Raw genomic sequence first — 23,323 nt, 5'->3', positions numbered from 1 at the left:
TTTATTTCTCTGGTAATGCATTTTATGGCAAGTCCTATCCCTAATCCTACCCTGACCAAACCACGAAGTGGCATAGTGTAGTGTTCACTCTAGGAGTGACACCGGGCTGGGGGCGTGCCCGGGCCACCGACGTCATGAAGGGGGCGTGCCCGGGTCACCGACGTCATGAAAGGGGCGTGCCCGGGCCACCGACGTCATGAAGGGGGCGTGCCTGGGCCACCGCCGTAATGAAAGAGGCGTGTTTGGGCCGACATTGTCATCAAAGGGGGCGGGCCCGGCCCCTCCGAATACACTGTGCTGCCGGGGAAGCGCCAGGCATCGCCGTCAACGGCGACGCTGGGCTTCCCCGTGAGGCTGTTTTAGCGGGGCGCTGCGAGACGGGCAGGGCGCATTTTGCCCTTTAAAAATCGGGCAGGGCGCAGCGCCCCGCTAAAACAGCCTAGCGGGAACACTAATAGTGCAAGTTTATGCCAAACAGCCCTCAGTAACCAGCCTGGAAGTAGGAATGGTGTGTGTCCATTATAGATGGCCATCAATCCTCTATGATGTAATTCGTTATTTTCTGTTCTGCCTGACCGTAGTGAGACCTAAGCTTCAAATTTGCTTATACAGTGCATAGGTTTCTCAGTGTTGGACCACAGTAATGAAATTGTATATCAGGCCTGGTGGTCCGCTCTAATACTAATTTGAATGTTTCCTGCTAGTTTTCTATGCCTATAAATCTTTTTCTTTTTTATTAGAACCGGCCCCTTTTTTAGTCTGTCTTTAATACCCCTTTTACACCGAGGCAATAACCCGGGTTTTTGCCTCATGGACCTGGGTCAGCATCTGTGTAAAAGGGGTAGCTGAAAAAAAAAACACTGGTCCATTTCTCCGTGAATCCTACCCTGGTCCTGGGTATCCCTGTTCTTCTGACCCGGCTCCCATTTACAGCACTGGGGGAGCCCAACCTCCTCACTGCAGCGTCCTGCTGTAAGTATGGAGGTTGGGCGGGGGGCGCAGACAGCAGCGGAGGCAGGAAGGAGGTGAATGGATGCCTGTGTGCGGCATCCATTCGCCTCATGGTGGGAGTGGGGGGCAGCCCAGCGGTGCACGGAGGCTGGGGGGCAGCCCAGCGGTGCACGGAGGCTGGGGGGCAGCCCAGCGGTGCACGGAGGCTGGGGGGCAGCCCAGCGGTGCACGGAGGCTGGGGGGCAGCCCAGCGGTGCACGGAGGCTGGGGGGCAGCCCAGCGGTGCACGGAGGCTGGGGGGCAGCCCAGCGGTGCACGGAGGCTGGGGGGCAGCCCAGCGGTGCACGGAGGCTGGGGGGCAGCCCAGCAGCTTACATTGGTGCTGGGCTTGCCCCCAGCATGGCGATCGGCGGTCCTGGTGCTTGGAGATGATGTAATATCCAATTGCCTCACCCATTTACACTGCGGGTCTGCACTGCAGTTTAAATAAAAAAAATCCCGGATTGGAACAGTGTTCCAAACATCGGGTCGGATCCGGGATTTTCGTGTAATAGGGGTACACTGTTCAGTCCTGGCTTCACTGTTATCTGCCTTTCACAATGAACGTTTACTTATCACATTAAGTTACATAAAAGAATAAGACGGGGGTGATTTATCTGTGGCTAGTTCTAAGAACTTTTCTATAGAAACTTATCTAGAACAGTATGTCAACATATCCTATCTTGACCAATTGTTCTGATCTGTCCAAACTAGCTGCAGCTTGCACTTCCCTGTAGTTCTCATGTGCGGCTGATCTGCCTGCACAGTGCGAACTCTTCATGTGATCATAGGGGGTATACAGTCATTGAGACGACATGCATTGGGTCGACATGGTTGGAAGGTTGACACAAGAATATGTTGACAATGGCTAGGTCGACAGTCAAAAGGTCGACATGTTTTTCACTTCTTTTTTTTTTTTTATAGCCGACATGTGCCGGCAGACAGTATTTCATGCCCTACCATCCACTAGAGAATAGTATAGTGTGCCAAGCTTAGCGAGGCTTCGTGCCCAATGCATGGCGACCACAGCGGCACACTTTGAAAAAGTAAAATTCATGTCGACCTCGCCATTGTCTACCTAATGCTTGTGTCAACTTTCTAACCATGTCGACCTTAGGCATGCTGACCTATATCACGTGTTGACTTAATCACTTGAGTGGTATTCCCAGGATCAGCTGTGTTGCGGAAGCGGGCGGTCCCGGAATATTTCCTGGCATATTACGCCGCAGTAGGTGTGTGCCAGTGGTGCCTCCAGCTGTGCACCACCTCTAGCCCCCCCCCCCCCCCCGCCATCACCTCCACCTCTAGCAAAACCCGCCACTCAAGGGGCTAAACCATGTCAACCTTCAATGGTCCACCCAATGCATGTCAACGTAATATTGGTCAACCCTATGACCCGTACCCCAAAGGGTATAAGGTGCTAGGATAAATGAAAAGGTTTCGCATCTGTTTTCGCAAGTTTTACCCTCCCCATCTGGTAAGGGAATGAGCCATTTAAACATGGCGGTCCAATTTTTTTCGCCCCCTTTTTCTCCGAATAATTCCTGTAAATTGTCTTCTGATGTTTTCTCTGTACATCGGTTCGGCAGATATGAGGCCAATGTATGTTAATAGAACTATTATTTGTGTATAAAATAAAAATGGCAGCAGCAGTGTTGGCAAATGCAAGGAAATAACACTAGTGGGTTTGTGGCCTTATGACGAATGTCTCTGATAACGGTCATTAGCTAAGGAATGGGGGAACATTTGGTCCTCCAGCTGTTGTTGAACTACACATCCCAGCATGCCCTGCAATAGTTTTACTATTTGGCCATGCTAAAACTGTTACAGGGCATGCTGGGATGTGTAGTTCAACAATAGATGGGGGGCCAAAAGTCCCCCATCCCTGCATTTGCCCCTTATTATCTTGTGCTTGGATCTGATCTCTCCTTGTCATGATGTCACAGGAGAAGACCGTTGCAGTTTGCACTTCTATTTGTTAAGCAATGTCAAATTCCATCACACTCAATCAACTGGAAAGTAGTGTTGCTTATGTTTCAATTAAGGGTCAGTAAAATGTAAAACAAAAAACATTTTGGTACTCGTTTCCTAGCACGGCCACAATCGCGGGCATCGTGTACCTTAAAGTTAAGGTACACGATGCCCGCGATGGACCCAATTTCCTTTGAAATCAGGTCCATTTTGCAGACAAAAGGCTAAATCGGGGGCATCGCGTCGGTCGCGTGCATTAACATGGCCCCCGACGCGATGCCCGCGATTTTGCCATAGGCTTCAATGTTAAAATATTTTTAACATTGAAATCGGGAGCATCGCGTCGGTCTTGTGCCATTATAATGGCACAAGATGAGATGGACTTGATTAAGTCCATTTTACATAGGAAACCATGTGAAATTGGCCAATATGACCCATTTCACATTGTATATGGCCCCGTCATGGGTTACGCAACCCCATTGTGAGCGTCACCCCACGATTGACGCCAACCCGAAGCGTGGCGAGCGCAGCGAGCCCGCGAGGGGCGGCGGTATACGTCCTCCGACCTTTTCATACCCCTACTATCCACGTCGGCGTGGAGTTGAGAATATAAAGTGTGCCGAGCGCACCGAGCCTGAAGCGTGGCGAGCGGACGCGTATACCTGTGAAGGTATACATGGATTGTTTTTAAGTTTGAGAAAAATGGACCTCCACCCGTTTTATAGTTGCGTTCCAAAGAAACAATGTGAAACCATTTTCTGGAGTATCAGACTAAATTGCAGAATTATGTGACTTTCAGAACGCCACTGGGGGCCTCCCTGGACGATCAGAGCAACCTGCTGGGCTTTCCGAAGGGTAAGTGATCTGCTTGCTGCGAGAGAAGTTCAATGACCTGGCACTTAATGGAAACTGTTTGTACAGCGTTTTGTACAAAGCGATTGTAAAGTTGAACTAGTTTAAAACGCTAGAACAGGTGTAGATTATCCCACACCCTGATCAACACTTCTAGAATATTGTATCCCAGCTATGTTTTTGAAAAGGAAATTACTTATCACAAGCCCCTCATTCACCAAGTAACGATGAACAAGACCCCCCCCCCCCCCCCAGGACTATTCTACTCTAGTGTTTTTACCGATGAGTAAGAAACTTGTGTTTAAAGTCCTACAGAGATGGCAAAATACTAAGCTTATTCTCTATGGCTGGGGTAGCCAACCCTAGTCCTCGAGAGCTACCAACAGTGCATGTTTTGCAGGTCTCCTCAAAGAATCACAAGTGAGCTAATTAGCTCCATCTGTGGATCTTTTATAATGTGTCAGTGATTAATGAGTGCAGCAGCTAGGTTGTCTGGAAAATGTGAACTGTTGGTAGCTCTCGAGGGCTAGGGTTGGCTACCACTGGTCACTGGCTACCACTGGTCTATGGTAAGGTACACTGCAGTAAATCGCCATTCGCGGCTCCTAGTGAAATTTAATTGCATTTATACAGTACGCAGGAATTCTGTTTCTGACAATGTGCCTCTGGGTATAACCACAGTGTCCTGCTGCATTCGCCCAGTTATGGGTATACTGTCATCACATGTTTCCCTGGACACCTCTATGGGGGTGCAAGACATAACTTGATATGTAGATGGACACTATTTGCCAACCCCGAATGGCAAAACACACCCGTTATGCTGGCTTCAATTCCCCACCCCAGATGTTGATGCAACCAGTACAAATGGTTTTTCCTCTAATGTGCTAAGCTTGTATGTCTGGTAATGTCATTGGGCCATGACTGCCAATGTCCGTGCACATATACCCATGTGTATACCCATTACATGCAGCAACACTCTTAAAGGCTGTCACCTATTATGTCACTATAGGAATGATCCTTTTACAAATACTAATTAATGCTCCAATTACTGAAATGCTAAAACAAGCCAGTGACCTTAAAGCTGGTTACACACTATGCGATAAGGGCAGATGATATGCATGATGACGTTAACACTATATCGTTAATGATGCGCGCTTCCACGGATCATTAACGATAACCCCTTACTGAACATGCAGTCTCACCTGACAATATCAGCAGCAACTGGTCCTGGTGGCGCCACTGAACGTTATCGTTCAGCGGTTTTAAGTGCGAACTGTCCTCTTTCGCGGCTCTTCCACTATTGTTGGCGGTATCGCATAGTGTGTACGGGGCGTTAGACCGCCTGCACAGTGTACGGTGTTGGATAGATAATAGTTTTCTGCAGTATTCTATAAGCGCTCCAGGCTTATCCGAAAATTTTTTATTTTCCTTAACCCTTTGAGTGCCAGCATTTCTGTGAGAGATGTTCAAAATATCCGCTAAAAAATTCCAGGACTGCAGTCAAGGAATAACCGATTATTTTTGTTACTGCCGGCAAATGATCTGAAGTCAATTACAGCAATTGAAGGTCAGATAAATATTGCGCCCATAAAAAAGAACAGTCGCTTTGCATTTCTTGCGGATATTTTGCACATCTCTCTCAGCAACTTTGGCACTCAAAGGGTTAAAGCAAAGTTAATTCTGTTGCTTCTTTTGAACACCCTCCAATCTATGAAGTGTTTTTTTTTTTTTTTTTTCACGTTTTAAACGCTATAGAAAAACTGTGTACGTAGGGCCTTATTCTAGTTCACTCTTTCTGACAAAATCCTTCTTAGATGGACAAAACCATGTGCACTGCAGGGGGGCAGATGTAAAATGTGCAGAGAATTAGATTTGTGTGAGTTATTTTGTTTCTGTGCAGGGTAAATACTGACTGCTTTATTTTTGCACTGCAATATAGATCTCACTTTGAAGTAAAACCCCACCCAAATCTAATTCTCTCTCTGCACAAGTAACATCTGCCCCACCTGCAGTGCACATGATTTTGTCCATCTATGAAGGATTTTGTCTGAGTGAACTAGATTAAGGCCCATAGTTAGGTTTATTGTACAAATAATTCACCTTGCAACAATTAACTCTGTGCAAACCTAAAGCATTAGTAAATCTAGGTGCACAATTCCCCTTTTTCCCCACAACCGAATGCTGGCCACGGAGCAGCCTTTGTACTCTCTGAGAACTGACACACCTGTTTAATTTTCCAAACCGTTTTCAGATAGAAATACAGTAAAAGTAACAGACAGGAATATACATTGTTTTTTTTTTTTTTTCTCTCTCTCTTTACACTTGAGCTTTTGCAATACGGAAGTGAAACATATTACATGAGCAGTCAGGTTTTTTTTTTTTTTTTCTGGTCTTGTTTGAACTACGCTTAGTTTAGCTGAACACTGACCTTCAGTACGCTGCAGGCATCTGATACGGTAACAAGGAAAAACATGTGGCACTTCTGGCCAAGTGATCACTTCGGCTTTTTCTCTCCTAGGAATGGTTTTAAAAAATGGCAGCAGTTTTGAAGATGACTTGTCCCTCGGAGCCGAAGGTCAGTATATAATGCCAATTTGCTAAGTAGTGTTACAGCCTGTATGTGTTACTGGCCAGGCTTTTAGTATGTGGATGCAACCGTTGCAAACTTCAAAAGAAAGTTATCAGGAATCCTATTGAGTCGAGTAGTGTAGCACTTGGAGCTGTCAACGAGGGGTAACGCTTTCTAGAATGGGACGCGGAACAGCTCTTTGAATTTGTAGCAAGAGACTTGAGGTGCCACATATTAAGTTTCTGTTGACTAGTTATAATTACCATGAATATTCCTTGTTTTGCGCAACCCGTAAGGGTGTAATTGTACAACATGACATAGTCATACTCCACACATTATGCTTGTTAATAGGTTTAACCTTTTATAGTATGAAATCCTGACTCCTGTACAGACATGTACCTTGTGCCTTAATGTAGTTCAGCCTTTGTAGCCTGTGCTCAGAACACACTTGCAGCCTACGCTAAACTGCATGATTTGTCTGAGCGATATACAACTGTGTGTTGTAACACGACGGACTTTTAACGCGGGCGGTGGGATTATTGGAGACCTAAACAGCAGTAGCGACAATGTCATGTGACTCTTAGCTGTTCTTATTCAGTCGTAGTGATCTTGCGTTTAAAATTCAGCCAGTGCCTGGTTGGACTGTCAGTCTTTGAAGACTGATATAACGTGTGCACACTGTCCTGAGGGTTGACTTGAGGTTTTTATTTTTTTGCTTCGGATCCAGAATCCTACAAGAATTCAATGTGTCCCAGAAATAATTTTTTTTAACGCAAGAAGAAACTTATTGCTTATCAGTATCTTCATCTGTATTAACAGATTTATTTGTGCTTTTATTGGCTGTCGCTGCACTTGTCTGCCTCGTAAACTCGCCCTGATGAATCGCTTGTCTTTGCTTTACATTGTATTCCAATGCTAAGAATAAAGTTTCTGTTTAGTGTGTCTGGTTTAGACCGTCTGCAACGCAAATACAGTAACGAACACTAGCGTGCTTCATGTACAGACTGATCGCCTGCTGCTGCAAGTTGCGGCAAGCTCGGACATAGCACAGAGCCGTAAGGAGGGAGGAAAGCCTCAACAGCTTTGCTGTGTTGTAATGGACGGTGCGTCTTGGAGGCTGTTTGGTTTGTGTATTAGCACAAGAACCAGATCTGTCAATTTTGTTCCTTTTGTGTGCGGACTTAACTTCCTAGCAACCTTACAGGTGCCGCACCATTTCAGTTAAGGTTTATGTGACTAGTTTTTAATAGTTCTTCTATCCCTTTTTTAAATCCTAGTATTCAGTTGCTTGTTTAGACAAGAGGCTGGCATGGGCGAGTTAATAGATGCTTCTGTTTTCTTAAGGGAGATATGCAAATTGGCTATGGGACTAATGATCTTGGACCCTAGCACCCAGTTATTTTTATGTGCCGTACAAGTACTTGAAGCCAGTTATGCAGCTAAAGGTGTCCTGAGGTGCCAGCTTTACCTTACGCACTGCATTATGGGAATTTTTCGTTTGGCAGTGATGATTTGCTGATCGTCTAAGCAACTTGTGCTGCGCTTACATGGGTTTCTTTATACAGGTAAAGGGCCAGATGTAACCAACTTCAAAAAGTGATCAAGTGGGGAGTGATAATCAGCCAGCCAATCAGCTCCTTGCTGTAATTTTGCAAACCCAGCCTGTAACATGTCAGGTAGGAGCTGATTGGCTGGTTGCTTATCACTCTCCATTTTATCACTTTTTGAAGCTTGATACATCTGGCCCTTAGTCTGAAACCTTTCAATACAGTCTGCGTTACAAAACATAAATAAATGTAGGAATGAAACAAATTTCTTAAGTGACCACTTAAAGGGCAAGATGTACTAAGCTTGAAAAGTGATAAAATGGAGAGTGATAAAGTGCTATCCAATCGGCCCCTAACTGCCATGTTACCAGCCGTTTGAAAAATGATAGTTATGGGGCTGGTTTGGTTGGTGGTTTATCACTCTCCAAGGCTTAGTATATTTCACCCTTAGTTGTCGACAGCGCACTATTTAAGATCCCGGTAGCTAGATGAAGCTAGATTCTGGTCCTGAAGGAGTGCCCTGTATATTCTGGGGGTGATTCAATTGTTAGCTATTCAGTTTATTTGACTGATCAGCCCCAAGGCCGCACTTATGGGTTTCTGCTCAGAACCTCCTGAGAGTTGTGCCGTGTTCCGCTTAATGTATGGTGACGCGACTGGTTGCAAAGGCTGGGTGCGGTAGCCGCAGCTTGCCAGGCCTTTAGCATGGAAAATAAATATCGGGGCAACAATTGAATTGCCCAATTTAAAAAAAAATCTTTTTTTGGATTTCTTTTCTAGATCCTAAACTTCCGGTTTACCATTTGTGTTCTAATCGGTTTAGAATTTACCAGAAATTGATCTTTGTTACTCAGTTCTGATTCTCTCTGCTTTTGCGTCTTAACACGAGCTTTGTGGCACGGTTACTGTACTCGTTAAATACTTCCATATACATAGTTTAACATGAAAGCGGTTTACATATGCAGGGCCTGTAAAAAAGCACACGTGTATTGACACGCAAGTTATTAACAGTGTTAAAGAAGATTAATGCGTGCGTGCTATGCATTATTCTGCAAGAAGGAATTTAATGTTTGTTAAATCAATAACAGGATTTATTTCTGAAACAAAAGCGGACTATTCGGGGATTTAAGACGTGTCCCGTGGATGATGCTGCCACCGCAGCTGCTGCTAATTGTTACAAATCTGTAAAAGAATTTTATAAGTGGCATGTATCTACAAATCTGACAGGTTGGGCATTTATAGAAAGTATTGTGAACTGATCCCTTGCCAGCGAATTTTTTTTAAATTGCAGGTATCTATAGTAACGGCAGAGTGACTAATTTCTTTTCTCTTCTTCTATTGTCTCTAGCTAATCATCTCCATCAAAGGAACTTGCCGATGGAGCCCCCTTTGTAAGTATCAGACTTTTTTTTTCCCTTTATCCTCCTCACTCTTCAAGCTGATAGAATTCTCATTGTTCACACTTGTGTTTTTCTGCTTTAAAGCAATGTCATGTTGGCGAAAGATCGAAGATTCCAGTTTCACCAGAAAGGGAGAAGTATGAATTCGACGGGATCTGGGAAAAGCAGCACAACTGTATCCAGGTAAGGCGGCTGCTTCTTTGGCCCTTTATTAAAGGTGAAGACGTTGTCAAATCAAGAATTCTTTTTTTTTTCTTGTCTATGGAATGCTGCAAGGAAACTAGGATTGGGTTTAGTCTTCCCGTGCCTAAAATTGTAACTGCGTTTATTTTTGTTCTGAGCTTGTAAAAGCATTTCCTGTGTTGACAATTGTACATTTCTATTCTGATGCTTAATTTGTACCAGTGTAGTCTTCTGTTCTGGAAAGTTTTTCTCCCATAAAAATGTTTCTAGTCTAAAAATAACTTCTCCCACACAATGGCTGTTTTGATTGTTAAATTATGTAAACTTTTTTTTTTTTACCCTGAGTGGAAGTCTTACGCCGTTGCAATGATGATGCTCATTCCTCGTGTGTCTTGGTGGCCTTTATTTACAGTTATTTAAATCATGCTCTCATTCCCCAGCGCTTTACCGAGAATATTTGGCCAATCGCATCAGTCCCTGCCCCAGTGGAGTTTTCGATCTATATTACCTACAACATAGACACAAGCTTGCGAGCAGGGCCCTACTACCTCTGTGTCTGTTATTTTCCAATTGGAACGCGCAATGGAATATGCTGCGCTATATAAGAAACTGTAAAAAAATAGAGACCCCTACAAACACACTTACATTAGGGTTCGGTTTTGTTGGAAACCAGTTGAATAGTGGCAGGGAACTGGAATACCCAGAGGAAACCCACACAAGCATAGGTAGACCGTAGAAATGCCACCCAGATTGGTGGTCAGCGACCCCAACCCTCAGTGCTGTGAGGCAGTAATGCTAACCACTACACCAACTGTGCTACCAATGCTGACCTGGTTTATTCTGACTAGTGGTGGTTTTCAGGGCTAGTACAAATGATTTTTCGGCAGTACAAATGCTACACAGGACATTTCTATGGTCACCAGTGTCTTCCTCTCCATGATATTGAAGTGTAAGCTGTACTTTAACAATATGACTGATACACCATCATGTTTAAAGTTAGAAATGCATGTGGGTAGAATGGTAGCATTGCTGCCTGAAACCAATGGGTCCTCATTATTGCAGAGGTTTTCTTTGTGTTGATGCAGTTTCATCCCTCACTCCAAAAAACCGAACACCTGCAGACTTAAACCTACCCTACTGCATATCAACTAGAGCGTTATGGTGTTAAGGCTATAATCTCCATGGGGCAAATATTTTCCATGCAGCATTGTAATATTGGTGGTGCTATATGAATTTATTAGAACGTGGTGGTCTTGGCCAGTACATATTGGTTAAGTGAATTTGTGCTGCTTTTTATAAGGTGGTCGGCTGTCATTGGTCAGATTCCACCAACGTTCCATTGAAGTCATATTTTTTTTTTTCTAGGTTATTTTTTCTGAAATGATATGATTACAAACCTGTAAACATTTATTACAATGCCACACTGTATGCTTTTATATATTAATCTTTACTTTTTTTTTTTTTTTTAGTGTTTCAGAATTGTTAGATCTTTATGAAGAGGATCCCGAGGAAATTCTTTACAACCTTGGATTTGGTAGAGATGAGCCAGACATTGCTTCCAAAATACCATCGAGGTTTTTCAACGGCTCTTCCTTCGCCAACGGGATCGATATCAAAGTATTTTTAAATGCACAAATGCAACGTTTGGAGGTGGAGAACCCAAACTATGCCTTAACAAGTACGTGTCCTAAGACTTCTGCTTGCTCTGTATGGTTCTTTGCTTCTGTTTTAGGCCTTGCTTGGTTTCCTGTTTTTTAATATCTTTTTTTTTTTTTTTTTTTGCATTGTTGCTTTAAAAGTCTTGGTTGTATATATAAGTCCATATAAATGCCATATAAGCCTACAAGTGCTTTTTGCATGCACAATTGTATCTGCTGACTGAATAGAGCTTTGTTGTTTTAAAATTCCAGGCCCTCTTGGCGTTCGTGTCATTCTGGTTGGGTACAGTTAAATTCTTCAGAGGCAACGCTGCCAAAATTCAGTCTTTTTAATTGAATTAAATGCTTTTCCTTGTTTACGCTAAGCCATTCGCTTCACTGTGGTTTCTGAACAGCATTAGAGCCAGCTGATTGTGTAGAAGACCTTTGTACCGCTGTAAGAAACCCTGGTGCCGTGTCGGGAATGTGCACCCATGGCTTATGCCTATCGGTGCCTCCATCTATTTGAAATACTGTTACACGATTTTCAAATTTAAAAACTGCTGAATTCTGAAGGGGCCCCAAGTTCTAATGATGTCCTATGGTTTGTAATATTTGTAATGTCCTCCTGTCTCTGATTGGACAAACTGGTTGCTCCCCGCCCCCCCAAATCTTTTTTTATTGTTTTATATATATTTGAAGCGGAGTGCTGTCATCCCATTGGCACACACTGTCTTTGTGGCCTTAGCTGTTCAGATGGAAATACACCATTATTTCTACAAAAAAACTGATTTTGGAATGTCTGAAATTCCAAAATACATTTGAAAAGTAAAAATCTCCCAATTTGTAAATTTTCTAATGGACAGTTGTGTCTTCATACGTTGTTGCCGTAACGCCAAACAGCCGAGATTGCGCTTGTTTCTATGCAACTAGGTTTGCGTCTAGCATAGCCTTTACCTGAATTTGCATTTTGTTGCCACTTAACTAAAGCAATTCGTGAAACTGCACAGATTTATTTTATGTGACCTCTGTATATCTGTTACTGTATGACATGCCATGGTATAACTGCCATGACTTTTTTTTTTATTTTTTTCATTCCAAGTTCCGCTCTTGTCTCCTTGCAATCAAAATGCAAATTTGGGAATTCCCCTAGTCTCAGTGGCGTATTAAGGCTAGGTGTATGATTACAATGGGCCTAATTCAGACATGATTGCACAGCTGCTAATTTGCAGCGGCCAGCAATCAGGTAAACACCTCCCCACCTGAGTGAAATCGCGCCTTGGGAATAGATGTGCATGGCATTAATTTATTCGCAGCTGCGCAATTCTTTCCTAATCCATTTGTAATCCGCTCACCATCGATTGATTTTTCCCAGTGTGTGGAGGCTCTGAATAGCCCTGGACTTATAGATTGAAACCGGCTGATTGTGGCCGGACCGGGCATCTCAAGACTTCCCCTAAAATGTTTGGGCACGCCTGCATTTTACTTAGGCATGTCTGTGTGGTTTCTTGGCACTCTCATAAAACCACTGATCACCCGCAAATGACAGCTACCTGATAATCACCTTCCAGATGGCCAGCGATAAAAAGAAGCAGACTCGTGCACAGTCTGTCGATATCGGCCACTGCGCTAATTTGAAATTGTGGTCAGTTATGAATTTGGCCCAATGTATCTGGCAGTAACACCGTAGATTTGAAATATGTCTTCTCTGTTTTAGTAGACCCATATTTGAAGCAACAAAGTCATTTAAAAAACTCATTATATTTTTGGATTGTCATCTAAATATTTATAATAAAGGTGGTAATGTGCCTTCAAATTACAATATAACCTTTCAATAAGATTTGTTTTTAATCCTACCAAACTTTGAGAAACTTTGTCTACCTGTATTATATAAAGTGTTAAGTGACATTTTTAATTTTTTCTGTGTGGTCTGTTTTTGCTTGTAGGGTGTTTTGACCTCATTTTTTTTTATGTGGGTTTAATTTGTTTCCCTCATTTAACCTTCTATAGGAAATCTTTTTTACACAAGATTTTTTTTTAATTTGAATTTCTATAACAAATAGGAGCAACGCTGGCATTTTTAGCTGATACTTTGAACATCTCATAATGTAAGGATATGGTTTATTTTATAATATTTGCTTGTCCCTTTCCACAGGTCGCTTCCGTCAGATAAAAGTTCTCACTGATGTGGCAAACGCATTTTCTTCATTGTACTCTCAAGTTTCTGGAACTCCACTCCAACGAATAGGAAGCTCGAAATCTCTCACCACTTCTGCTACCGTTGAGCCTACCAAACCAGCACCTCTTACCAGATCTTCTAGCCAGACTGCAGCCCGTCTGATGGAGACCTTATCCAAGCTCAATTTGTGCAACACGAGGACATCGGGGGAAACTAATCCTGCTGCCCAGTCTCTCGATGACAAGGGGCAGTCTCTGAATTCTAAGGAGGATGAAGCCAATAAAAATGAGCAGAAAATTCCAAAACCATTCAAAAAGACCTCTCCACCTCTTGCTACTGTTAAAGAGGAGGCTTCTAATTCTTTTGTCTCCGACTTGAATAGTCTTGATATACCTTCCCTACCAAAAGAGAATGGAGTTAAATTGGACACATTAGCGGACCCCAGCACCATAAAACAAGAAGACTCCTCAACGGCCCTAGACTGTGATTCATCCTCTATTGCGGAGTCCCCTACTAGTAAAGATTTAAGTGTATCTACGGATCAGGAATGTGACCACTACCCATCAGAAACCAATCCACCTACATCCACACCGGACAAGGAATTATTTGCATCAAACCCTTCCGTAAGGAGCCTCATGATGCAGCCGAAGGACTCTTTTGAACTGGAGGAGGTAAGTTGGTGCCATACCAATTTTTTTATTTTTGTAAAGGAATTTTTTTTTTTTTTTTTTTTGAGCAGTGTTGAATTGGTGTCTAAGTAAAGTTTTACAGGCACTTCTGTGTTTTATGCCATAAACTAGTTCCTAGTGGTCACCCTGCAGGAGAAAAGCTTATCCCCCATATTTACATGTTACGTTCTCCTATAGTTCAAATCTAGTGGAGTTGACTTTGATGAATTTGTGATTGATTGGCGTGTCATTCTAACTGTCCTTTATGTATATTCTTTTCTTGCAATTTTGGCTGGATGCAGTATTGGATTATAAGGTAGGATGGATGTTTGCAGTGAGCAAGGATGAGCTTGAAATTATTTCTCTTCCAATAGCGCACATATTTATTTATCGATCGTTATAGTGACCTATATGTACTTATGTAACCGCTCCACAAATATCTGTACGATTTTACTACTAGCCTTTGAAATATCAAGAGGGCAGAATTTGCCAATGTGTTTTGGCTTCCATGTAAATACCTTCAGAGGGGGGTGTGTTTTTTTTTTTTTTTTTTTATCTTTGAGAATTTTGCAATGAGTACACCGGGACCAATTTGACATTAGTGTTCATTCTAGCACCCGCTATCTTTAAAAAAAAACATGCAGTTCCTGTTCTCTGCCTGGGGTGTTGCTGTCTGTTGAGGTGTTTCTAGTACAGGTCTGGTTTGCTTATCAGTGCTGATATACAGACCACACTGTGCTAGAAGCACTACTGCAGACAGCGACACCCCAGGCAGGGAAGAGGAACTGCTTGGGTTTTTAAAGATAGCGGGTGCTAGAATGAACACTAGACATGGTTTTGCAACACCCATTAGATAGAACATTTCTCGGCGGCTGGACCCCTGGCCTCCAGTACTTTTAAATAGCAAGCTAATTGTCATGCTGTCTGGGTCTTCCCTGAACTCAAGGCAGCTGACTGGTGCTGGCGGAATCCAGAACTGATGTCTTATAGATGAATCGTTCAGCGTTGGTGGTCTCTCGTGCTCAGTTCATGCAGTGGCTGTAAAGCGCTGCAGATGCCATAACAAATTAGACAAGTCAGCTGCAAGTTTCATTGGTCAGACTTTATTTCTATATTCAGATGTGTATTATACACTCCTGTGTGTAGTTATGCCCTTACATGAGTGTCTGTGTATATAGTAAACAAGTGATTAATGTGTGCATAAAATCCCTTCATACAGTATAGTGTTACTGCTGTGGTCTCAGTGTTCATGTGAATAATGGAGCTAAGTTTGGACAATGTGACTGTATTGTGGCGCTGCTTCAGAGACTGATGGAATTGCAGGGGTGCACACAAGCAACTTTTACAGTTCCATCTATCAAGGTGGAGGGCTGCACATGCCCAGTACACCTCCTAGCACAGGCCTCCCTGTGCGGTATCAGCTTAGTGTACATCTCTGAATCGGGGCCCGTTGACATAGGTCAGTCCTCCGTCTGATCAATAACCCTTTTAGTGCCAACGTTGCTGTGAGTGTTCCTCAAAATATCCGCTAAAATTGCCCGCGTCGCTCACAGCTGCTCTGCTCTTAATATAAAAACAAATGCAGTCCAGTCAATTCATTAAAGTTTAGTTAAATGTTGCACCTAAAAAAAAAAAAAAGTTGCTGTGAGCGGCGCTCACAGCAGTGTTGGCACTCAAAGGGTTAAACGTTGGGCTGTCCTTACAATAATCAGTAGTTGGGGGTACATTGTCCTATATTATGCTTTCTGCAGTTACGTAATGGGAAGGAACGCCGGCCCCGAGAGTCAAATGAAAGGATACCTACAGTTTTCATTTAATTGTTCTATACCTCCTTTGAATAAAACCGATTTATCAGCAGACCCATGTCTTGTAGTCCATCTCTATGACAGTATTTTTGGATCATTTTAGATTTTTTTTTATTATTACTTATTCGCTGTTGCCCATGGCTACGCCCACAGTGATTTTGCTCTTGCAGCATTTTCATTTGAGGTGTTTATAGTTGTATTGTATGGCGTCAGGATCCTGTCACTGGAGTGGCAGCGTTATACCTGCTGGTGGCAGCAGCGCCATCACACTGTGCCCTGTGTACAGACTGCTTTGTAGCCTATCCCATTCAGGCGAATGTGGGTACAAAGCACCTCTCCCCCCTACCTGCCGCATGCATGGTGTAACGTCTATCTCTTGCCTTGATGATGAGATTGCTCAGATTTAACTTGTTGGAACAAGATGGAACGCTCTATTAAATATGAGCAATAACCAAACCAAACTTTATTGGTATTGGGATATTTCTAGGATCTTTGCTAAAAATTGGTTTGAGTAGTTTTTGCACCATCTTTAAACAAACACCAAACGGTCTTACAATATTAGTATAGATTTATTCGCACTGATTATTTTAGTCGAACAGTCTTTTATACTTTTAGCGCACCAGCTCTGACAGCGGTTACTATAGAAAAATGTATTCAACCTTCTACAGTTGGCCATAGCATCAAATCAGCTTCTCCCACTGTAGCGTTTCATGAAATGCTAGTTAGATGCTTCTGTGTTGCTGTGAGCAATTTCTCCGTGTGTGTGAATTCTCAAACCTTCCATTAGCTGATTTGAGGATGTCCGACTTCTACCCCTTTCAGACCGCAAATGCCGGGTCACTGGTCCCTCCTAGAAGCGACCTGGCATTTGCGGTCTGAGAGCTCCTCCCCAACTTGTTGCTGGCGTCAGTTGGGGGCGGGGCAGAGCACAGACTCCTCATCAGGAAAGGGGCGGGGGAGGAGGCAGTGCTTGGAGCTGATGCTGTCTCCAAGCACTGCCTCCTCTTTTTAGTGTGAACAGGACTCGGTTTGCTCAACTTAGTTGACCTTTTTCTACTGCACAGCCACCCGGTTCACAGCAGTGTGCAAACCTGTTGGTTGAAATGCCGGGCTGCTCGACCCAGGAAACATGGCTGTGGCGCTTTCAGACCGCAGATCATCCTGGGTTAACACAGCAATAACCCAGGTTGATTTGGCCATTTTAAAAGGGTATTCAGGGGAAATGTACTAAGCCTTGGAGAGTTGATACAGTCTAGAGAGAGAGAGTACCAGCAAATCGGCACCTAACTGCCATTTTATGGATTATGTTAAATGACAGCTGATTGGTACTTTATCTCTTTACACTTTATCTCTCTTCTTCCTACATCTTACCAACCTTATCAACCACTTAATATTTAACTTAGAGTTTGCATCCTGGGCTGTAATCTTGGTTAACTTACAGCATGGCTCTTCCTTCTTTAACCACAAGTTCTCCGGTTGGGACTGATGGGGCTATTTCCAGGTTTCCTCTTCAACGTTTATCTATAAAAGCAGCGGAGTCCTCGTTGGTATCTAAATTTCCCCGGGATGAAGCCTACGAGTCTTGCTGCCTTACTAAAAGCAGTGAGAACAATTCTGACAACTTTTATGTGGGAAGTCGAAGCCTGTGTGGGTCCATGCACATGTAATACCCCCCTGCTTTTACCCAGGTGCTTAGTGGCATAGTTCGTCCCCTAAACACAGCCCAGCGGTTGGCTAGTCCCCTGATATAAAAGCACAGTGTTTTTGCTCCTGATAAGTGATCTTTGAGAACTAGTAATCTGAGGAAGTTGAAGTTCAAATATTTACTTGGAACCTTGTTTGTTTTCCCCACTGTAAACCCTACAACAAAACACAGCAACTAAAACACTGCTGAATTCATTTAAAAAATAAATTTAACCCCTCCCAGTCTATGCATTGTGACAGAGTCTGTAGATGCTTTAACACCAGCTGCTTAGTGTATTTCCCTGTGTTCACATGAAGTACTGTACCACGGACTGCTGTCACCCATGGCCAATTTGACCGCCGGGGCAATGTGAAGTTTAGAAGATGACTGCTCATAAATATGTAATAATCTTTCAGAGTTCATGACCGTTACACTTGGCGATATCTCTTGCTGTATTGCATGCACTCGGGATGTCTGCTAAGAACATAGCTATAGACCGTGGTATTGGCTAATGTTTAACACCCGCTATCAGTTGTTTTGTAACAGTGAGCGGTACAATTAGCTGCCCCATCCATGGTGACTTTCTCTTTCCCTTTTTAACAAATACATAATTATATAAATTAACCCTCGAATGAATGTGTGCATGTGGTAGGGAATAATGGGGCAGATGTATTAACCCCTTCAGTGGCAATCCCGATAACTTTCCGGGCTGTGCCTCAGTGCCCAGTCTGGCATTCTCGGGATTGCCACTGTTTAGAGCCGGCTGCCCTCCCCTCTGCCGCACCTCCTCCTCCCCCCCTCCCCTGCAGCTTTTCTATTGAAGTCGCCGGGGTGCCGGGGCGCAGGTCCGGGCAGCGGCTGATTGACAGTTCAGCGACGCTGCTTGGACCCAGGGTTTTTTTTTTATTTAAGGGAGCACTCCCCATAAAAAAACTCACCCAGTTGAGAGAGTGCCCCAAAAAAAAACCACCACTGAAGGGGTTAAGAGCTAAATGCAAGACTGATAAAGAGAGATAAACGTCCAGCCAATCACATCTTAACTGCCATGTTACAGGCTGTGTTTGCAAAAAAGTCGGTACTTGTTTCCTAGAATGGCCACCATCGGGGGTAATCGTGTACCTTAACTTAAGGTACACGATTACCCCCGATGGACCCGATTTCCTTTGAAATCAGGTCCATTTTGCCGGCAAAGGCAAAATCGGGTGCATTAACATGGCACGCGACGCGACCGACGCGATGCACCCGATTTTGCCATAGGGTTCAATGTTAAAATATTTGTAACATTGAAATCGGGAAAAAAATGGGAAATGGGCCAATATGGCTCATTTCTCATTGTATATGCCCCCCCCCCAATTGTGAACACATGCACACATTCATTCGAGGGTTAATTTATATAATTATGTATTTGTTAAAAAGGGAAAGAGAAAGTCACCATAGATGGGGCAGCACTGCACTTTTTTTTTTTTACCTTAAGCTAATTGTACCGCTCACTGTTACAAAACAACTGATAGCGGGTGTTAAACATTAGCCAATACCGCGGTCTATAGCTATGTTCTTAGCATTGAACCGGCCCTATGTGTATTTTGGATGGTCATAATTTGATTTGTTCCTTACACAGAGATTCTGTTCTTGGTGCATGGTTATTAGAATTTCCACACTTTCTGTGTAGTGTTCACCCTCTGTGTATGTAGCACCGCAACCCATGCAGTTCTGCTGAAATACAGACCAGAACCACAGCAGAGGCTGACACCCCAGGCAGGGAAGAGGAACTGACACCCCAGGCAGGGAAGAGCAGGTTCTAGAATGAACACAAAAACAATGAACACAAAAAAAATGCAGCAGATAGGGACCTAGATAGTAGTCATTTGTTACCTTACTAATATAATAATAGAGAAAATAGCCTCTATAGACTGAAAGGGGACAAGAAATTTCAAAATGGATACAACAATGTTCGTATTACAAGCACATTTTGTGGTCCACGGGTGGGGGAAACCTGCACTCTTTCTTTGTTTGGCAAAGAGCCCTTAGCTCAGCCCCCAATTTGCCCCTTAGCGCCACCCCAAGCCCTTATTGGCCAACCAGCCACTCTGTAGAAAAACAGAAAAGTCCAACGATGGGTGAAACAATCCGTGGTTTACCCTGCACTGGCATTGTGTGGATGTGTGCGTTGGGCACTGCATCTACCTGGAGGGTACTCACACCTGATTACATTGTATTCAGTAGCAGGAAGTCTGCATCTTCCCACTGCTTCCAAGCTGCCAGGAAGACGAGCAACAGCCACACTGCCTGCTATCTGGACTACTCGGAAGTCATGAGGGGGACTTCTCTTCTAGACCTCTCGCTGCCCACCCTGGCCAAATCTGGACATCGGTGTCAGATTAACAAGACCCTGGGTTCTGCTCCTGGACCCTCAGGATTCCAGTATGGCTATCAGAACAATGGAATTTCCAGGCTGCTCTTCACTTTCCTTAAAAACTCAGGAGGCTCCATGTTCAGTTCCTTCGGTTGCTCAATGGAGTGCAGCCGCCAGTAGGGGATTCTGGGGCTTTTGCTAAAGTCTTTTGAACTGGACCACCAGGGATCTAATGGTATTCTCTTTGAAGTATGGTATATATTTCCTGTACGGTTCCATGTTTGTGTTGGAACACACACTGTATATGCATATTGTAGGATACTATGGTAAAACACAAAGAAAACTTTCTTTTGTTCTGCATTTTTCGGCTGCGAAGCCGAAAAAATAAAGATGGTAATCTTAAATAGGGTATGCTGAACGATGGGGTGTCCCAGTCATGGTCCTGTTCCGATATATTACGCTGCTGTACAATTGTACATTGGTACGATATCTGTACATCCCGCAGGTATGCTCCCAACTGTCACCCCCAAACCCAGCATCTTGACAGTTAGGAGCTAATTGGCTGCTGCATTATCACCTTCCACTTTATCACTTTAGCAATTTAATACATCTGCCCACTATACAATGTGGATGATATATATCTCTGTGTTGAAACAATGTTGCTTATACCCCTTTCACATTGCAAAAATAACCTGGGTTGATCCCGAGTTTTTTCCTCTTCAGCCTGGGTCTCTGTGCGGTGTCAAAGGGCCTTATTCAATTTCCCGGGTTACGAAAAGGGGTTAATCCCGGGTCGGACCAGGGTTCCTGTGCAATGTGAATGGATAACCGGGTCCTGTTCACACCATACCCCTTTCCCACTGCGCACCTGGGTCACTGTGGGGTGTAAAGCGCCAACAGGAAAAACCTGAGTCCAGCTACCCGGCATTCCGACCCAAGGAATCAAGGAAGGGTTTTATCTGGGTTGCTGGGCAGTGTAAATGGGTACCGGTCCCATTTTATAGGGAGAAGGCAGTGCCAAGTGCTGCCCCGCCCCATGTGATGTCAGCAACCGGGTCGCTGAGTGAAGCTTCATCTTGCAAATGCTGGGTCACTGACCCGGCATTTGCTATGTGAATGGGGCTCCAAGTGCTGCCTCCATCCCTGCCTGTGAGGACATGCTGCTCCTCCACCCCATATGACGTCCATGCCAAATGCTGTGTTGCTTCCTGGGCAGACCAGTGTCTAAATCCCGGGTGCGGGTATAAGTTTGACTGTGTACTCCGCTTATGTTCCATTCAGTGTAATAGACTTGGTGTCCGTTGACCGATAACCTATCCCATCCAGATTTATTCATTGGTTAATTTGCCTGAAAAAAAGACGAGACGATTGTGGCTTCTGGATACTACTCTGCATTGTTGGTGCTGATAAAAAAGTGTTTGTTTTTGTTTTGTTTGCTCGGAGTGACGTCTAATACTTGATTGCACGATGTTGTCTGAAGAGCATTTGATTTAAAACTCCTTCATCCTGCCTGCAATTGTTTTAACATTGGCTTTCCCAATAAAATAGATGCTTGTGCCTTTGTTTCAGGAACAAAGCAACGTCTAATTTTAACCGTTCCTTGTACGTCATACAAGCGTTATAGACCGTGCCTGCCTTTTGTCTCTGGCATGCCTTTAAGAACCCCTTTTGCTAGTTGTACCTCTGGTATGTCGTGCAGGGCATTATACGATGACTATACGGTTTCACCTGAAAGTCTCTGAGAAGAGTTCAGCTTTAATAGTCTGATCTCATATATTAGCTGCTGCCGTTGGGAAGCCGTCCAAGCTGTGCAGCGGCAGCGTTATCACGCATATAGGAGTGAGTCATTTTAATTTGAAGCCAGTCTGTCAAAGTGTAGGCGGAACTGACAACTTTGTGGGTATAAATTGCTTATCGCTCGCTGCCACCCACACCCTGGCCCATTTCTTATTGAGCATTGTTTTATTTTGGTTTCCTCTCTTATCAGTGCTTACTCCACCCTTCCTAAAAAGAACAAGTCAGCCACTTCTACAGTTCTAGTTAAGGTTTGGCTGGTGTTTTCAAGCACATCTGTTGGAAATGCAAAAGTCTTGTTCAATGGGAGCAACACGTTTTTTTTAAAAGGCGCTCTAAGAAACTACAACATTAACAGACGCCTGTCTCGGTTTCAAGCTTCTTCGTCACGTGAGCGGTTTCTCTGGTCTTGTTCCATACAGAACGTATAGAAAGTAAGACTGCTACTGTAAAGCTGGAACGAAATGCAGTAAAATCGCTCGGGCGTAAGCATCACCCACTCGTCAGCACCTGTATGTTTATAGAGTTTGGGACTGAGTAAGAAGTCCGAAGCTACAAAGGTCCTGCTTTGCAGCACAATAAGGGGTACGTTGACTAAGATGGGAGTCCTATTGAAGATGGGATTTTGCTCATAGCAACAAATCAGAATCGATTGATCTTCTAGAACAACGATTTTCAACCGGTGTGCCCTGTCTGTTTTACCATAGCTGGCCACTTCAGTGTGCGGCTCCCGCTGCTATCGGTTTCAGCCGATGCCGCCCTCCGGGTATCTGGATATCAGTCGCTTCCGCCCGCTGGGTATTTTGCCTTGCACAGCCCCTGGTTGCATACGCAGGAAGGCGCGTGACCTGTGGTAACTCATAGGTCACACACGCCACGTTGCCTGCCCGTGCACCACTGCTGCTCCTCCGGGTCCATCTCCTCTCCTCCACCCGTCGCTGCTCCTTGTCCACACTCCACACAGTCTGTGTGTGGCAGGAGGAAGATGCGGGATAAGCGGGCCTCTGGCTGTAATAAACGTTTTCTTAATTAATTTTCATGGAGGGCCAGCTTCCTGCAAGATTAGAATTAATGAACAAATGTGCAATGTATGTCCTATTATTATAGGTTGCTCTTATATTATGTTACATGGGATTATGGCCTCCTATAATTATATTATGTTACATTGTAACATATAATTATAGGAGGCCATATTCCCAGTGTGTTTTAAGGCCCCCATTAGAAGAGTGACTGACTTCTCCCCTCGGAGACATTGTTCTTTTCATATATCTATTCATTTTACGCATATAATATAAAACCACGGCCAGTTAAAACATACTTGTTCCAGTACTAGCCTTTTGAACAGATATCTTTTTTGTTATCCATATACTGTATTGTTGTTTTTTTAAAGTGGTCTCTTGCTTCTAGTTCTTTATCTGTGTCCCTGCTTTCTTACATTCTCTTTCTGCTGGTTATGTGACAACAATACTGTATTGGTACTACTGTGGGGGCCACTGTGTGTGTGTATTTTTTTTCTTTCCCCTGTGGGGTCCTGATGGTGTGCCTTGGCAATTTTAAAGTCTCGTTGGTGTGCCGCGAGATGGAAAAGGTTGAAAATCACTGTTCTAGATGGTGCTAAATAAAGAAGTAGAATCTGATTGGTTGATCTTGTCAACATTCCATTTTTAACAGAACGCCTATCTTAATGAATG

General features: G+C 43.8%; 1 protein-coding gene across 2 annotated transcripts in view; it reads left to right on the top strand.

Moving 5' to 3' along the window:
• ITPRID2 (ITPR interacting domain containing 2) overlaps positions 1–23,323 on the top strand; it is a 65,728-nt gene that overhangs the window by 10,761 nt on the left and 31,644 nt on the right. For both annotated transcript variants that reach the window (XM_083154691.1, XM_083154690.1), the window contains exons 4-9: positions 3,761–3,816; positions 6,332–6,388; positions 9,278–9,320; positions 9,414–9,512; positions 10,982–11,190; positions 13,305–13,999. In XM_083154691.1, coding sequence (XP_083010817.1) covers positions 3,761–3,816; positions 6,332–6,388; positions 9,278–9,320; positions 9,414–9,512; positions 10,982–11,190; positions 13,305–13,999 — 1,159 coding nt within the window. The remainder of the gene's footprint in view (positions 1–3,760; positions 3,817–6,331; positions 6,389–9,277; positions 9,321–9,413; positions 9,513–10,981; positions 11,191–13,304; positions 14,000–23,323) is intronic.

The sequence above is a fragment of the Crinia signifera genome, chromosome 7 (assembly GCF_055691185.1).
Source record: "Crinia signifera chromosome 7, ASM5569118v1, whole genome shotgun sequence".
Classification (NCBI taxonomy): Eukaryota; Metazoa; Chordata; class Amphibia; order Anura; family Myobatrachidae; genus Crinia; species Crinia signifera.
The sequence above is the reverse complement of the archived record's forward strand: the minus strand, read 5'-3'. Positions and strand labels throughout refer to the sequence as shown.